The following is a 15,861-nucleotide window of genomic DNA, read 5'->3' as shown; positions in this document are numbered from 1 at the left end:
GCTTTCAATCAAGGTTTTTTCGTTCCACTGGTTTGTCGGTAGTAGCTATAAAACAGTAACGTTAGATTTTCCACCTATGGAGTAAGAAATCCTGTTTCTTTTAATAAAAAAGCAAATAATACTCTAATATTATTCATACCTTTAAAGCTTGTAGATGATTAGTTATGTCAGCAGTTTATTCATTAACTTGAAAGATTCCATCTTTGTTCCAACGCTTAAAAGGACCACAAGAAGTCTCCTCTTTATTAAAATATATGCATTTCTCATAAGGACTAACTTTATTCTTGCTCTCTGACATGTTTTGTTTATTATTAATTATTTATTGACTAATATTAAATAAATGCAGTTTTTACTCACAAATTTTAATTCTTCTACTGAAAACTACTGAAAAAAATTTGTTATGTAACTCAAATAAACCATAGTATGTACCAAGTATATATATATATACACACAATGTTCTACCTGATATAATATATTATATTAGATAGAACATTGTATTTATTTATATATAATTTTTATTTGTTTTCATTTTAAGTGCTATATGTATTTTTTTCAAGTTCTCTTGTACTGTTCCTTTATAAAAAAGTATTACGTTAAAATTTTTAATAGCAGTACTAATTAATAAGGCTGTAAAGTAGCCGTTGCTAAGTATATCTATACCGTTGCTAGGGTATTTTTTTAGTTAAAAAATTGGCAAAATAAGGCTACTTCTAGGACTTCTGTAGGCTTTTTATCACCCGTGCACATAGATTTTTTTTCAGATATTTAAAGATGCATATTTAAGTAAAATAACTTATACTGTTCATGGTGGACCTAAGGCCACGGTTGTTATGGGTAATCTATCAAAGCGCGTTGAACGCAAAAAGTGATTTTTGGCAGGTTACTTCTTCCCAGGTCCTTGCATGCACATGGTTTTTGTTCCAAAAAGTCAATTTATGTCTTAGTGTCTTTCAAAAACACCTAAAAAAAACTATGTACAAGTATTGGCCTTAAGAGATATTAGAGCTCAAAGTTAGGGTAAAATTTCAAATGTTGTGGTTTCGGACCACGATTTCTAGACAATTGAAAATGTAATCTTGTTGAATTTTTACTTTTACTGTAGAAATCTACCCAGATTAGTAAAAAAAAATTAAAAAGAAAGTGTTTCTGTCATATTCATGCTGCTAAAACTACTCCTCAAAGTAGCAATTGCACTCAATACGCAAAATTTTCTCAAAACGGGCCGAATTTTGGGACCCAATATCTCCGAAATTAATAATTTTAGAAAAAAAAATTACCAGTGGTCTACTTTCATTGTCTTTTACAAAATATCTAAAAATGAGTGCAATTTGAAGACATCAATTCCAGACTTTGCCTAGATTTCTCAGACAATAGCTCTTAATTAAGAATCTTTTGCACAGAGAAAAAAAAAAGGTCCTATAGCGCAAAGTTATATTGTCAAAAAACCATGAAGTAAATTATCACGTTAACAAATGTTTTATGTGGAATAAACATCAATCAAATCGAACAGTTAACCGTATGTGAAAAATTGACCAAAGTTGGTTTCTGTGACAAACAGGTTGTTGTACTTTTACTAGAGACACCGGGTGGGCCGTCAAATACATTTTCAACAAAAAAGACTCATTTTATTTAATATTAAAACAAAGCAAACCAAAAAATGTGAACATTTTGAAAAATTAAACTTGCGAATTATACATTTTCAATTTGGCTTCTAACCTACAAAACACGCAGTACTTTATCGAATCCTGATCTTGCGCCTGGGAAATCGAGAACTGCTTTCCACATTCTTGACACTAAACATTAATCTTCTATTAAATTAACACGTTTCACTATTTTTAATATTTAAAAGAGAAGAAAATCTTTATTGAAACAAATTAGAAAATAAAACTGAGTTAAGCGACACAATTAAAACCATAAATAGCATCTGTAACAGCAACTAATCAGTATAGAATAAACTCGATTTTGAATAGAAAGTTTTGACAAAAAACTGATTTGTTCATCTTGCTACACGAGTATAAGAAAGATTTAGCATAATATTTAGTATAAGAGCGCTAGTTGGAAAATTATCAAAATCATTTTATAAAGACACTTTATAGACATTTTATAATGACACTTCGATAATTAAAAAAAAAAACTTGAAAGTTTCATCAGTTTTGTCAGGACACTTTTTTTTTTGGTTTTCAGAAAAAACGCGATGAAAATTTAGTTAAACATTGTGATCTTTAAAATATTAATTTTTAAAATTTATGAGAAATTTATGAGAAATATAAATATGAAGAAAAGCACAAGGTTTTAAAATTTATGAGAAATATATTTGACTCTTAAATTAGTTAACTTTTTTTTTTCGTAAAAACTGATCGATGTTTGAACCGATCGTCTGAAACTCGATTTAAGAAATAATATCTTTGTTTAAAATATAATTATGAAGAAAAGCACAAGGTTTTAGTTGAATATTTAACCTGTAATAATAGCAAACCAATATTTTTTTTATTTTGTATAATAACAGGTAACTCATCACTATTTTCCAGGTTCCAATAACGTATTGATCCATCCTAGAATTACATTAAACGGTTTCTTGAAAAATTTATAGCATTTACATAATTATATAAACTTGTAATATTTATATAATTAAAAATTAGAAATAAAAATTCATAATATTTATGTAACTATTATGTATTTATATAAAACTTAAAATATTAGCGTGTAGGTTTAATTCTTTCCATACATTATCAATTCCATCAGCAAAAAAAAATATTAAAAATAGTCACAAAAAAAACCAGAATATTCAAACCTTCGATGAAGATATAACACACTGTTCGTTTTCTGAAAGATCACAATCTGTTACCCATCCTGTGTGACCCTAAAAAATTTAACTTAATCTATTGTTTTAAGTAATTTGCAAATATTTCGTTCGAATGATAAAAAATAAAGCAAAAAGTTATCTGATAATAAAAAACTATAAATTTGTAAAATAACAAAAGTTAAAGATGTTGTACTATTTAGACAACCGACAATGAAAAAACAGATTGCTTAGACAACCGAGAAACAATGAAAAACAAGGTTGCTTAGACAATCGACAATGAAAAAACAGGTTGCAAAGGCAAATATACAACTTTCGAAAATGTAGGATCTGCTGAGTGTCCTTTAGCACAACGTGTGCGGGTATAGTGCGTCGCAGACGAACGTTTGGAGCTGGCGATTTTTTTGTAAAATTGGCGGGAATTCGGATATTAAGTAAAGCCGCAATAAATAAAAAAACTTTTTTTTAACCAACTTTTTTTCTTTTACATTCAAATACTTTATGATTGCTGATTGAAAAAATTTATTGTATCGGTAAATTATATAGAAGTTGAAAAATAATGAACAATGAACAATCTTTAATTGCATTTTTTTTAAAAAACATTTTAAACACAAAATAAAAACAGAATCAGACAGCATATTTCTTTAGTGTATGGTACCATTCAAAACGTTTTCCTCTGAGAAGTGGCACACCACAAAATTGTCATATAAAAAAAGATTCACTCCGCACTTTACTAGTTGCACAAACACGACATTGCCTCTGGATATTTTAACACGCTATATAAAAAAAATGCACTTACAGATCCGTATATGAACCATACCCGCTCTCTATCGTAAGTCCACTAAAAACGTATTTTTGCGTGACCCGCAATATTAAGGTCAGTTTCCACTCATCTATTTAGCTACGAGAACAAGAAAGGATGGGAAAAAAAAAAGGAATTTATACAGATCGGATGGGATATATTCATTTCCAATTGCATTGGTCAAACTTGCTTTACTTTAACTTTTAAAAAATGATAGCTAAATAATAGAATTGGTGGTGTTATCGATTCTTAGCAGAAAAGATTTATGTTTGTTATAACTGTATTACTTAAAAATCAAAAGAAGGCAAAATTATGTGGATCATTTATTTATAAAAGATATGCAACTTTTCGATCACGAACACCTTTTTAAGTTTTTTAGAATAACAAAACTAAGTATGAACATTTGTTAAGTCTGATTGCACTAGCGATTACAAAATCTTCTCTCAGACGCTAGTTGGAGCGAGTGAACGGCTAATGGTCACTTTGAGAAACATTTTTGGAGGCAGCTCACAAAACGGAACTTCTCCAATTGCATATAAAAATTGCAATATGTTCTAATTGGAAACGAGGTATTTCCTCTCAAAAATTATTTAATGAAACTATACCCTAACAAAATATTGTCTTTGAAGGCAAGAATATATAACTATAGATTGTCACGTGCACGCAGAATAATAGAAAACTCTTTTGGTATTTTGGCAGCAAGATGCAAAATTTTTCGCAAACCAACTATTGCAAAAGAAAAACTTTTAATGTGACTAAAGCTTCAAATACTCTGTATAACTACCTTATGCATTGTTGTCAGTTTGAACCATTAAATCAATATTGCCCTTCAAAATTTGTTGATTATGAAACATCCTATGGTTTGCAAGCTGGAGAATGGCGAAGTAATGTTTCGAAATACTAAGGAATAACACTTTTACAAAAACAATTAAGCTCAAATATTTATACTCGTGATGCAAAACCAGCGAGGGACTTCTTTAATTTTCCTAAAGGACAGGTTCTATGGCAATATGATATGGTTACCCGTACTCAAAATACGTTTGATCAAAGATAACGTTCCTTTTCCTTCATGTGTGTGTGTGTGTGTGTGTGTGTGTGTAAAAACTTATATATATATATATATATATATATATATATATATAAAAAACTTATATATATATATATATATATATATATATATATATATATATATATATATATATATATAAGTTTTTTAGTTATTTTATGTTTTTTTTTAAGTATTTTATTGTTTACCTTAAGTGTATGTTAAATGTAAAAACAACTAATATCTCTCTCGGTATATAAAATATATTTTGAAAATTAAATTTTACATTTTCATTCATTGCTACTTTCCATTTAGAGGAGGATTTCCTTAACTTTTCTTTTTGCCATTTTCTTTTTCTTTTTTTTTGAAAGATTTTGAAAAGAGCTTACTAAACTTTTACACTTTTTTGTTTTTATTTTTTGAAAATCATAGCAAGGTGATTAGCTGCTCGTTTCGCTTTTTTGCTTTTTCATGGGAAAAAGTTGATTTGAAATTAAACTTTTCCTAAGACAGATATGGTGGGAAAAACTAGCCTGCAGGAAAATTACAAACTGTGATTAATTTTCTCTTTTTTTTTTTCCCGTTCTCGTATATAAACAGATGAGGAAACTGACTTTTACATTACCCGCCAGAAATGTGTTAAAATAAAAGATTTTTGTAAAAACATTTTGATAAAATGAATTGTAATGAATTTCTCAATTTCTAATACAGTAGTTCTTAAAAAATGGGTCATGTAGTTCAGCAGCTCTTAAAAAATGGGTCAAAAAAAGTGGGTTTTATAAAAAATAATACAAATCTTTTGTTAACAAAATAACAAAATTTAGCTAGGATAAGTAACAAAATTGAATTAGGTCGAAATGGTTTATTGGGTTGAGAAGTAGGTCCTTTAGGAAAAAGTTTAAGAACCACTGCTCGAGAGAAAAATTGAAGAAAAAAAAAAAATTTTTTTGGATTAAGTACCAAAAGAGTTGGAAGAAGAATCAAAAGAATTCAAAGAACAATTAAAAGATTAAAAAAAAGGAAATGAAAAACTATACTGTCTAAGTTATCAATAAATAGTTTCCAAAAAAAGAATAATTAACAGAAAAAGTTTCAAATAATACTTGTAAAGAAAATTTCTTGCATGCATTACTAACATCCCAAACTATGAGTGATTCATCATAGGATGCACTAACAACTGTTGATCCTTTAAAATATAATTTTAAATTGTAATAGTTTAAAAATACCACCCTCTACCATCATCACATCATACAGTTAAGTAACAGATTAAAACTAAACTTCAAACAGTAATAAAAGTTGTTTGAGCCACTGTGAATCATTTTGAAAACACGCATACAGGAAGCTTTACATATTTAATCATAACTATAAACCAGTGACATCTGTGACAATCAAACACATGGCAAACGCACAAACACACAAGAAACAATTTTATACTGTATTTTTACATGGGAAATTAATTGAGGATTATAATCATCATATCAAAACTTAAAAACAAAAGCAAAACTACCGTCTTTTGAAATTCTGCAAGCACTGACTGAACCCTCATGGCCATAAGAAAGATAAACAGGTCCATTTTTTCTGAAAGTTAACACTTCATAAAGCTTTTTATAACAAAAATATATTTACCAAAGACTCATCAAAACTAAAGTACCTGTAAGTACCAGCATTCACATCCCACAAACTAATAGACTTATCCCATGAGGATGTACAAACCCTTCTTTCGTCTGCAGAAAAATCACAGGAAGATACCATATTCAAGTGACCTCTGCAAATGAATGACATAAGTAACTTACAAAAAAAATTTAAAAACTGAAAATATTTTCATTATTAAAAGTAAGAGGCTTTTAAAAATAAAACTTACTTTAACTTCAAAACCGGATGGGGATTTATATTGTTCCTGTAATCTAATATATCAGCAACATAAGCAGAACGATCCATAGATGTTGAACAAAAGCGATAAGATGAGCGAGCAAAACAGCAACTTAGTACTGTACTTGTGTGGTCTAAAATTATAAATAACAGATAAACAAAAAAGAATCAAACTTTGAATAAATCAATAAAAACCTAAAATAACATTTCTCTCATGTGCTCAAAACCATTTTTGATCATAGGCTCAAATTAACTTTTCAACATAAACAGGTATGAGATTAGTAAAGCAAAATATATAAGATAATTAGATAAAACTAAGATATTTGAAACAAAAAAAATTCCTTACATTTAAGGGTTGAAATGCTTTTATTTTGACGCAGATCCCAAACAATAACAACATTATCTAAATCGGTGGTGGATATCATAAATTTGCCATCAAAAGATATGTCGCAAGACATAGCCATACCTTCATGAAGAAATCCTAACTAAAAATGTTTTTAGATATTTAAGCTACTGAATGATATGATGTTAGATATGACACTGGATGGCATGATGATACTGGATATGCATAATAATCTAGAAAAACATGATATTAAAAATATTAAAAAAAAAATCATAAGATAAAACATAAAAAATTGTAAAGTTAATGATTACATATTTATTTGCATTATATAACTATGTAATGCAAATAATGAATGTAATTGGGTGTTAGTTACAGGATTGGCACTTCTGAACCCTAGATATTTGGGTTTTCGCTATTGGGTTTTTGGGTATCATATACTTAAAATGAAATTTTGGAAGTTTTTCTCAGCAATTTTATTAGTTTATTGAATATTCCTTATTTTCCAAGGCAAGATGTTTTCTGAGAAAAAATTCTTACTCATTGCTAATTCAAATTATTATTTTGCTTCAAACTTGCAATGCTGAATTTAGTATTTCTGTTTTGAATGGTGCTACAAATCTGGAAGCAAAGGCTATGTCACATTTATTATTGAGAGAATGATTATTTGTAATTGGTAAGTAGATGGAAAAAATCAACCACTTATAACATCATCTGATTGAGGCTACATTCTTTCCTTCCTTCTACACTCTGGAGCAAAAAACCAACATTGGTTGGCATATGGTGAAAAACAGAGGTTTTTGCTAACCGTGAACAATTGCAGAGGAATAGATAGACCAGACTTAAAGGCATCAACTTAGAGAACAAATCTCTCTGGAAAAAATAACTGTTTTTTTTTTTTTACTTACAACAGGTTGACCAGTAGCTGTATCCCATAAAATTAACTGCTTATCTAAACTTGTTGATACAATTCTAAAGAAAAAATTTTATTAAAAATTTTTTTGTGATGAAATTATTTGCATTAAACTTTTGAGAAAAGTTTAAAAAAACTTTTATTTTCCTAATGCTTGCTACAGCTTGAGTTGTCAGGTTAGGACCAAAATGGATTCTCAAGCACATTTTCAAATGTCAGGTTAGGAAAAATCTAAAATCTATAGCTGTCTTTTAAAGTTTGGAAAAACTATTATGAAAAAATAAACCTTTGTCGATCAGGACTAACACGACAACATGTTACTTCATCTTTATGACCCTTTAACAGGAGTTTCTCTACACCAAGCTCTACATCCTGAAAGTATACCAACAAAATTAACTAAAGCATATATATCTAGAGTATTTGAAGTGTTTAAATGCAAGTCATACACAGATTAAACATATTTAGAGGTAAACATTAAATGTAGATTGACTTCCTGAAAAATGACCATTTAATATAAAAAAGAAACAGTTTAGACATTTATTGATGCTAAATGTCATTCTCGCGTGAGCTCAAAGTAGCTTTTGATAACAGTGTGTGGTATGTAAAAAATAAAAAATATGAAAACATTCTATATCTCATTTATAATTTTTGCCTCTAATAAATTTTTTTTCAAGCTGAAAATTCTTATCTCTGAACCCACCAGCCTATACTTTTAAATGTATAAAAAGAATTGTTTTCTTTCTTAAAATAAATTGAGAATGCTATTGCAACTGAAATCTATGACCACCTTTTTTAAGTACATAAGATGTCATCACAGAAGTATATTAATCCAAAAAATAATATATAAGTAAAAGCTACCCAGATTCTCACTGAACAGTCATCACCCCCTGAAACAATTAAATTAGTTCCATTCAAAAAACTACATGAATTTACACCACTCTTGTGCCCACGTAAACTTTTAATTTTAACCTACAAAATAAAGTTGAGAAGTGATTTTTAAAACAATATCTACCTTAATGTAAACAACGGAAACTACAAATTAAATACTTTAGCAAGCTCTTCATGTTCCCACCCTTCTGATGAAGTAACATCTTTTTGTTTGCTCATGACATCAAGTTATTAACTCAAGATAATCAAAGATGACTTCTCACTCCAAAAAAGGTTACCGATACAAACGAAAAAGGATGTGTTGAGTGATCTGTTCTTTTTAAGATTATACAAAATTCACACAAGAAACCAGCTCAGATTTAAACTTATGATTATTGGTAAAGGGTAGTACAAACTCATTGGAGCCCTCAAAGACTTTTTTTACATCATTGCTGGTAGAGATTTAAAAAATTGAAAACAAACAAAATAACTGCTAGAACTCTAAGCTTTGTACAACATGTATACACATTTCTAAGCGTTAAAAGCATTCTCATTAAAATACTTGAAGATAAGGCATGCTTTTAATTACTAAAACCTTTACAAATCTTTCTAAGCAAAATCAAAACAATTCAAATTGATTTTAACATCTACAAAAGAACTTCAAAAGAACTTCAAAAGGACTTTAATATCTACAAAAGAATCTTCTTTCAAAGTTAAATTAGAGACAAATAGCTACTACTAATATCAATATTAATATCAATAATCAATTTAAAGTCTTGATGCATAGATCTGAAAAATATCAATATGATAAAATTTTCATTCTTTTTAAAATCTATTATAAGTAGATGAAAGAAAGTAGTCAGTTTTCATAGATGTTATTGAAAATATTTTAAAAATACAATAATTAATTTGATACATATATATATGAATAAAACTACAATGTAATTGTTAAAAAATTACAGAGCAAAAAATCTATCAAGTTTCATATATCATGCAAAATATAACAAAGCAAAGTTTTTCTTTTATTTGTTTTGTTTTGTTTTTTTCTTCTTTTATGTTTCATTTCATAAGTAAAAAATGCAAAAAAGAAAGAGAAAAAAACAGTTAAAAATCAAAGGAAGAAAAATTTTTTTGTATTGATTTTTTTAGTATGAATTCTCTCCAAAAACTTAAAGATAAATTTAAACTTTTATAAGAAATTTTAGTTTAATTTCATAGTTTATACAAACTTTTATAAGAAATTTTAGTTTAATTTCATAATTTATACAAACTTTTATAAGAAATTTTAGTTTAATTTCAAAATTTATACAAACTTTTATAAGAAATTTTAGTTTAATTTCATAGTCTATACAAACTTTTGTAAGAAATTTTAGTTTAATTTCATAGTTTATACAAACTTTTGTAAGAAATTTTAGTTTAATTTCATAGTTTATACAAAGCAAATCAACAAAAGAACAACAAACAACATATAAAAAAATAATAATATTAAAAAATAATAATATTAAAAAAGAAAACTCTTCGACTTCGCAACAACCAGTGTGTGCAAACATTTTTCCACCTAACAAAACATGCAGCCAACATAAATATTTGTGAATGTCTTCATTGAAAGGTATGTCATCAATACTTAACAAGTAGTATTTAACGCAATCATAAATAGTTTGATTTGAAATTTTATTTCTAAACATAAAAAAGTTACTGACTTTTGTTTCAAATAATAAAAAAAAATTGCAATCAGAAAGAATGATAAACAATACAAAAATCAAATCTAGAATATAATAAAACCTTTAATCCTCAGGAATTTCCGTTTTTATTCTTAATCCATGCATATCTTTAACTTTTTCTTTTAAAATCTGGGTAGAAATTGAATGATCATAAAACAGATTGAAAAAAACAAAACAAAACAAAAAAACATTTTTTCTTAGGATAAATATATGAGATGCATGGTGTAAAAGCTTCCTTTTGTTGAAAAAAAAAAAAAAATTGTTTTTAAGTAAAAAAGAAAATATTTTTGATCCCCGTAGCTATTTTATTTGTTAATCCACAACTATTTAGCACAAACTGAAAATGAATTGTAATTTTAATGTTTTGCAAAATAATCTTTCTCCCAAAACTTTGCCTTAACAGTTCAGTTGTCAGGCCAGCTGTATAGGCAGTAGCACTATCTTGCTGCCACCATATCTCTAGTGTTTCCAAGACTGCAGGATACATAAAATCCTCCAACATTTCTATTCAAAGTTCTTACAACTATCAGGTTATGGTTTTGTTCTACCACTTGAAATTTAACTTAGTACTGCTCCTCATCATGTATTTGTGTTTAGTCAAAGTCTGTTGAAAGTTTAACAAAATAGAGTGCAGTAACAATCTCTCAGGCAGTAATATAGCTGTCAATATCACATATGATTAAGGTAATATTTGACAATAAAATATAGAATTTAACATGCTCGAGGGACGTCTAATTATTTTTATTTATTACAAAACTTTTTGTGCTGCATAAAATTCTCAAGAAATTTTTTTTTCTTACTACTGAATGTCAAAAATCAATTAAAAACAGAAAAACTTACATCGGTAACAATTCTATGTTGCTGGACTATTCTTTTTCCTCTAAACTCATTTGCACTAATAAATATTTGATACATGGAGCCACAGCCACCTAATAATATAAAAAAGGTTTTAAAGAATTTTAAGTATAGTATACTTATGTATACAAGTTTTAGGTCTTCAAAACAGATTTTTATACCTGATATATCTTGAATCTCAATTTCTTTGACATCTAGATTTTTCCGCAAAATATTTTCTATGTCTCTTTCTCCTTGATTATAAGTTTGTTGAGTTCCAAATGCGCGTTGTAGCACCACTTGTGGCTAGATATAGATACATAATTTTTATACATACTTAGTTACATACTTGTATGTATGCATGGATGCATTTATATATTTACATTAGAAGAGAAAATAAACTGCTTCATAAAAAAATGATTTATTTAGGATGGATACTTGTTGTGGCTCACAGTACTCCTAAAATACAACCTATTGAAAATTTATAACTAAAAAGAACACAAAAATCAACAGTACACCACATCATTTAATGTACATTTTTATTTTTACTACAAACTGCTAGTTATTTCATGTTTTCTATATAAGAATTGTTGTAAATTGAGAATCAAAATCAAACAGAGAAATCAAAATTGCTAAAATTATTGTAAAGTTCTTATTCATTTGTAATTTAACAAACTTCTTTTAAGCAATGATAGAAAAACTGAAATAACCAACTTTTTAGAGCAAGAAAGCAACGTTGTGAGGAAAGAAAAAATTATTTTATTCAGCATCCAGAGAAATACAATTGCCCAGAGCTTGGAAGAGCAACATAGATGGCCCTTATCTTCTGCCAACATGCAGAGAAACTCTTGTTTGAAAAATGAACAAAACTGTGTTGACAGAGAAAAAGTAATGGGCAGTACCAGAAACAGCCAACAAAGACTGAGTAGAACTTAACTCAATATGGTATAGACCATTAGTTGCATATCAAAGCAGATTTGCTAGATGGGGAATATCAGAGCGCTTAGCAGCAGCTTTGGCATCGGCAATATTTATTGATATAAGTGTAATAAGCAAAGAAGATCCTGCTGCTTTCATCTATCCAAGTGAAAATTACAAAGAGAGAGACAAATGAATTAAGTAAAAACCATTCAGGGATTATATAACAATAGAAAAAAGGATTCAGGTCTCAAATAGGAAAAGGTATGAGGAACACATTTCATTAAGAAGCCAGACTTTGAATACTTTGGACATGATCAATAAATCATAATTCTTGAGTAATGAGAGACTGATGTTTTTACAATCAATCAAGTAAAATATACATAAAAGACATATGCCGATGCATTTGAAATTTGTAAACATGATTCTAAAGCATTTTCTGGACCACTTGGAAAAATGCTACAAAATTGTCATTTAACAATAGTAGTTTACACAGTAGTTCAAGCTTATAAAAAGAAATTTTCTGCCAACTGGTGACACTAACAACTTTAGCCTTAACTAAAAATACTTGCTTAGAATGTGTCTTCCCATCTATAATGGCCATTGAAATTTAGATCTAGAAAATCATAAAGCAGGACCAACACATCATTTACATTGACAACTACCAGCAAAATTACTTATTTTCTAAAATTAAAGTAAACTCACTCGTTTAGTATTTATAGCAGTATTGAATAATAAATTTAAAATAATCAAAGTATCTAAGTATACAAGTTTTTTTATCTGATAATACAAAGAAGCTCAATTCATGCTCATTTAAAAACCTGTTGATAGCATATTTTCATGTAGGTTCTCTCATCTGATATGGTATTAGATGGAAGAACCTCCCAGGTTTCAAGATAATCACAATCACAATAAAGTTAGTGTTTTGAATACCAATGGTTAAATTTCAGGCAGAAAGATTATATAAAGATAATGATTGGTTATTTTCAATCCTTTATCCACCTCTACCTTTCAGAACCATTGAAATAGAACAAGAAGAAAATAATATCTGCATAAGAAAATTCTAGAAGTTATAAAATCTCCATGTCACACTCAATCAAGTGAGCAGAGAAGAAAAAAAATCCTCAAAATCAAATATATATTATTTACAGCTTCAAAAATTGTAAAAACCTTGCTTGCATTTTAAGACTAAAGATAAAAGTTTTAAAAGACTTTATCTTAGAAAGAAAAGATTTTTTTACTAAAGTTTTAAGGATTTTCTATTACCTTACAAACAAATAATCTGAAGTTGCATCAAAGCCTGATACTTATTAGGTATTGCAGGACCTCTAATGTTTAAAATTGAATTAACTCAAAATAACTCATAAAATTTTTAGTAATCTTTTTAAAACATAACAGCAAACATGATAAATGTAACTACTATAGTTTCATTAACAATTGAAACTGTAGTTTCTCAATATGAATATATGTATTTTGCGTTATAAAAATGTAAAAAAAACAAAGGAAGAAGAAATAAATAGATTAAAAATACAAAAAGAAGACAATGATGAAAGTGTATTTAACAGATTCAAAAGACCTATTTTTTTGCTTGTTATGAAAAAATACTCAGAAACCACAATTTTCTTTTATCATATTTAGTAAGATATCTTACCCAAACTGTCTTCTACCCAAACTGTTTTCAAGTATAAGATTTCTTTTTCAAGAATAAGATTTCTTATTTTAACAAATTTACTTGATAATAAAGATTTGACTGATTATGTGCTATCATTTTTTGATCAAATTTTTTTTTTCTAAAAACGGATGGCCTTGTTACTTTTTCATTTAAAATAACTTGAAACTATAAAACATACAATTACCTTTCTATGATATTTATACGAAACTAGTTTTTCTGTTAATTCTCTATCATCTACTACATTGCTAAGAGATTGATTTCATAATACATGAATAGCTGATATGAATTATATAATTACGTTTATTAAGTTTTTATTTTGAAAAAAAATTATCTGCTTGTTATGTATGAGTAGTTGTAAATGTTGGTTAAAATATTTTTAAAACTTTTATGAAATAAGTCAGCCAAGTACCATTAAAGTACAAAGTTACATTAGACACCACTTACAGTTTTCATTACAGAATTTAGATTTCTAAAGATTTGAATCATTATCACAAGTAATTACTAATCTGATGGTAATTACTTTTAAAAGAGTACTTGAACTTTCAGTTATAGCTTGATAAGTATAATTATTTGGAAAAGCCGTGAGCCATAATGATTCTTACACTAATTTCCTTGTGCTTTGCGCATTTGCAAATTCGTGTAAAAGGAAGCTCGAAAAAAATATTTAAAAAAATTTAAAGTTTGATGTATTGTTAACAGAAGCATCGACAAAATAAAACTCCGAAAAAATAAAACTTTTGTAGGCCTTTATCAAGTTCTTTTTCTTCATACATAGGGGTATACAGTCTTTTATACTGTACTCTGTATAAAGCCTTTTTAATCTCATTTTCCAGATATTTCAGTGTATAAAATTTTTCTAGAGCTAGCTGATAAACAAGGATCAGAAAATTATGTTTCAGTCTGAAATAAACTTTAAATATTAATTTACATAAAAAATTATTTCTCTGGATTGAGTTTTACTTAAGGAGCGAACAGTATTTTATATTTGATTTAACAAAATGCTTCAAGTTTTTCTTTCCCTTTATTAATGAAAAGAAGAACAACTTGAAGCACAACTCGTCAAGCTTTCTGTAAAGTATAAGTTTTCGTAAAAACATTTCCAGTTTTAACTTCTAAGATAAACAAGAAGCATATAAGCTGTATTTACATTAAATTCATTGTATTTCAAAAGCTTAAACAAGTGATTTAATTCTAAAAAAATCTTTGTTATGGCGTTGCTAAGGACGCCAACAGCATGCTTTGGCAGAAAAAACATATTTTACTTCTACTTCAGGATTTTTTTGTTAAATAGAACTTCAAAACCATGTTCTATGATAAATTTAACATTAAAAAAAGCAGTTTTTTAAAATTCGACTTTCTCTCAAAAATTTAAATGTTAATATGAATGTATCATTTTAAGCAAAGATTGGTTCACTGATGCAAAGGAATAAAAACTTTGCCGCAGTCCTCGATAAACTCATTTTGTGATTCCCAGGATAAGTAATAAACTTGGATGCTTTTTTCAACTTCTTGGTGCTTAGCAACAATATGCAAATAATCTTAGAAATCAAAATTGTTATATATATATATATATATATGCAGTTATAATTTTATAAAAAAATTATTCTCACTCCTGAAGGCAAAGTTTCTTGAAGTTAGAAATAAAGTGGCATTAAGAATGCAGCTTAAGATTTCTTTCCATGATTTCATGATTTCCGATATGTTTTTCTAATTGTTGATAAACTGACTATGGGTTTTTAAGCGAATCGCAGCTGTTTCCCACTCGAGATAGTAGTTAAGATGAATTTCACTCTGTTAGTAACTTTTAATGCAATTTAAAAGTTTTTCCACCTTTCATTTCTTCCAATCATGATGGCAATTATGACGTCCTCACTATCTATGAGAGCAAATGGTTTAGTAGAATTACGGCCATCTTGTGTTAAAGCCATTGATATTGATCTCTTGATTGTCTAACTATAAAAAAAAATATTAATTAGCGAAATCATTTTAGTTTCGTTTTTATGGATACCACAAGGATTTGTAAATAGTTTTGGCTACCTGTTTGCTTTTATCTTCATTTTTTGTGAAAGCCCAACCCAGT

The 15,861-nt window shown here is 27.8% G+C and overlaps 2 protein-coding genes and 1 pseudogene across 6 annotated transcripts; 1 reads left to right on the top strand and 2 right to left on the bottom strand.

The window, feature by feature from the left end:
* The window catches only part of LOC149880836 (uncharacterized), a 331,517-nt pseudogene that overhangs the window by 214,614 nt on the left and 101,042 nt on the right, over positions 1 to 15,861 (top strand).
* Positions 1,604 to 9,247, bottom strand: LOC145193926 (uncharacterized). Of its 3 annotated transcripts, XM_090069247.1 has the most exons (12): positions 8,817 to 9,247; positions 8,628 to 8,738; positions 8,056 to 8,141; positions 7,765 to 7,828; positions 6,863 to 7,001; positions 6,509 to 6,650; positions 6,299 to 6,412; positions 6,155 to 6,225; positions 5,751 to 5,833; positions 2,792 to 2,860; positions 2,460 to 2,552; positions 1,604 to 1,793 (listed from the first exon to the last, which is right to left on the bottom strand). In XM_090069247.1, exons 1-12 carry the CDS (start codon positions 8,874 to 8,876, stop codon positions 1,677 to 1,679), a joined length of 1,149 nt encoding a protein of 382 aa, XP_089925373.1. In that variant the 5' UTR covers positions 8,877 to 9,247; the 3' UTR covers positions 1,604 to 1,676. The 3 variants fall into 3 exon arrangements, 2 of the variants coding, with proteins under 2 accessions (XP_089925373.1, XP_089925374.1); XM_090069248.1 differs by lacking the exon at positions 8,817 to 9,247 and having other exon boundaries at positions 6,863 to 6,919; positions 8,628 to 8,767; XR_016445767.1 differs by lacking the exon at positions 6,155 to 6,225 and having other exon boundaries at positions 1,652 to 1,793; positions 8,817 to 9,090.
* Positions 10,419 to 14,412, bottom strand: LOC149880849 (uncharacterized). 3 transcript variants are annotated; one of them, XM_090069244.1, is made up of 4 exons: positions 14,226 to 14,412; positions 11,374 to 11,497; positions 11,198 to 11,286; positions 10,419 to 10,694 (listed from the first exon to the last, which is right to left on the bottom strand). In XM_090069244.1, the coding sequence occupies exons 1-4, from the start codon at positions 14,265 to 14,267 to the stop codon at positions 10,623 to 10,625; spliced, it is 327 nt and encodes a 108-aa protein (XP_089925370.1). In that variant the 5' UTR covers positions 14,268 to 14,412; the 3' UTR covers positions 10,419 to 10,622. The 3 variants fall into 3 exon arrangements, with proteins under 3 accessions (XP_089925370.1, XP_089925371.1, XP_089925372.1); XM_090069245.1 differs by having other exon boundaries at positions 10,419 to 10,486; XM_090069246.1 differs by having other exon boundaries at positions 10,638 to 10,961.

Source organism: Hydra viridissima, unplaced genomic scaffold, assembly GCF_058129835.1.
Source record: "Hydra viridissima isolate aposymbiotic clone 2 unplaced genomic scaffold, HvirCarnegie_v1 scaffold_12, whole genome shotgun sequence".
NCBI classification, from domain to species: Eukaryota; Metazoa; Cnidaria; class Hydrozoa; order Anthoathecata; family Hydridae; genus Hydra; species Hydra viridissima.
The sequence above is the reverse complement of the archived record's forward strand: the minus strand, read 5'-3'. Positions and strand labels throughout refer to the sequence as shown.

What these genes read in the sequence shown, in the direction of transcription:
- LOC145193926 (XM_090069247.1), bottom strand. Translation starts at nt 8,876, where the DNA reads ATGAGCAAACAAAAAGATGTTACTTCATCAGAAGGGTGGGAACATGAA. An exon ending in AAGCATTTCAACCCTTAAAT is followed by an intron (nt 6,651 to 6,862) that starts GTAAGGAATTTT and finishes TTATAATTTTAG; the next exon opens with ACCACACAAGTACAGTACTA. An exon ending in GTGTTATATCTTCATCGAAG is followed by an intron (nt 2,553 to 2,791) that starts GTTTGAATATTC and finishes ATGTAATTCTAG; the next exon opens with GATGGATCAATACGTTATTG.
- LOC149880849 (XM_090069244.1), bottom strand. Translation starts at nt 14,267, where the DNA reads ATGATTCAAATCTTTAGAAATCTAAATTCTGTAATGAAAACT. An exon ending in TAAATTCTGTAATGAAAACT is followed by an intron (nt 11,498 to 14,225) that starts GTAAGTGGTGTC and finishes ATCTATATCTAG; the next exon opens with CCACAAGTGGTGCTACAACG. An exon ending in TGAGATTCAAGATATATCAG is followed by an intron (nt 11,287 to 11,373) that starts GTATAAAAATCT and finishes TTATATTATTAG; the next exon opens with GTGGCTGTGGCTCCATGTAT.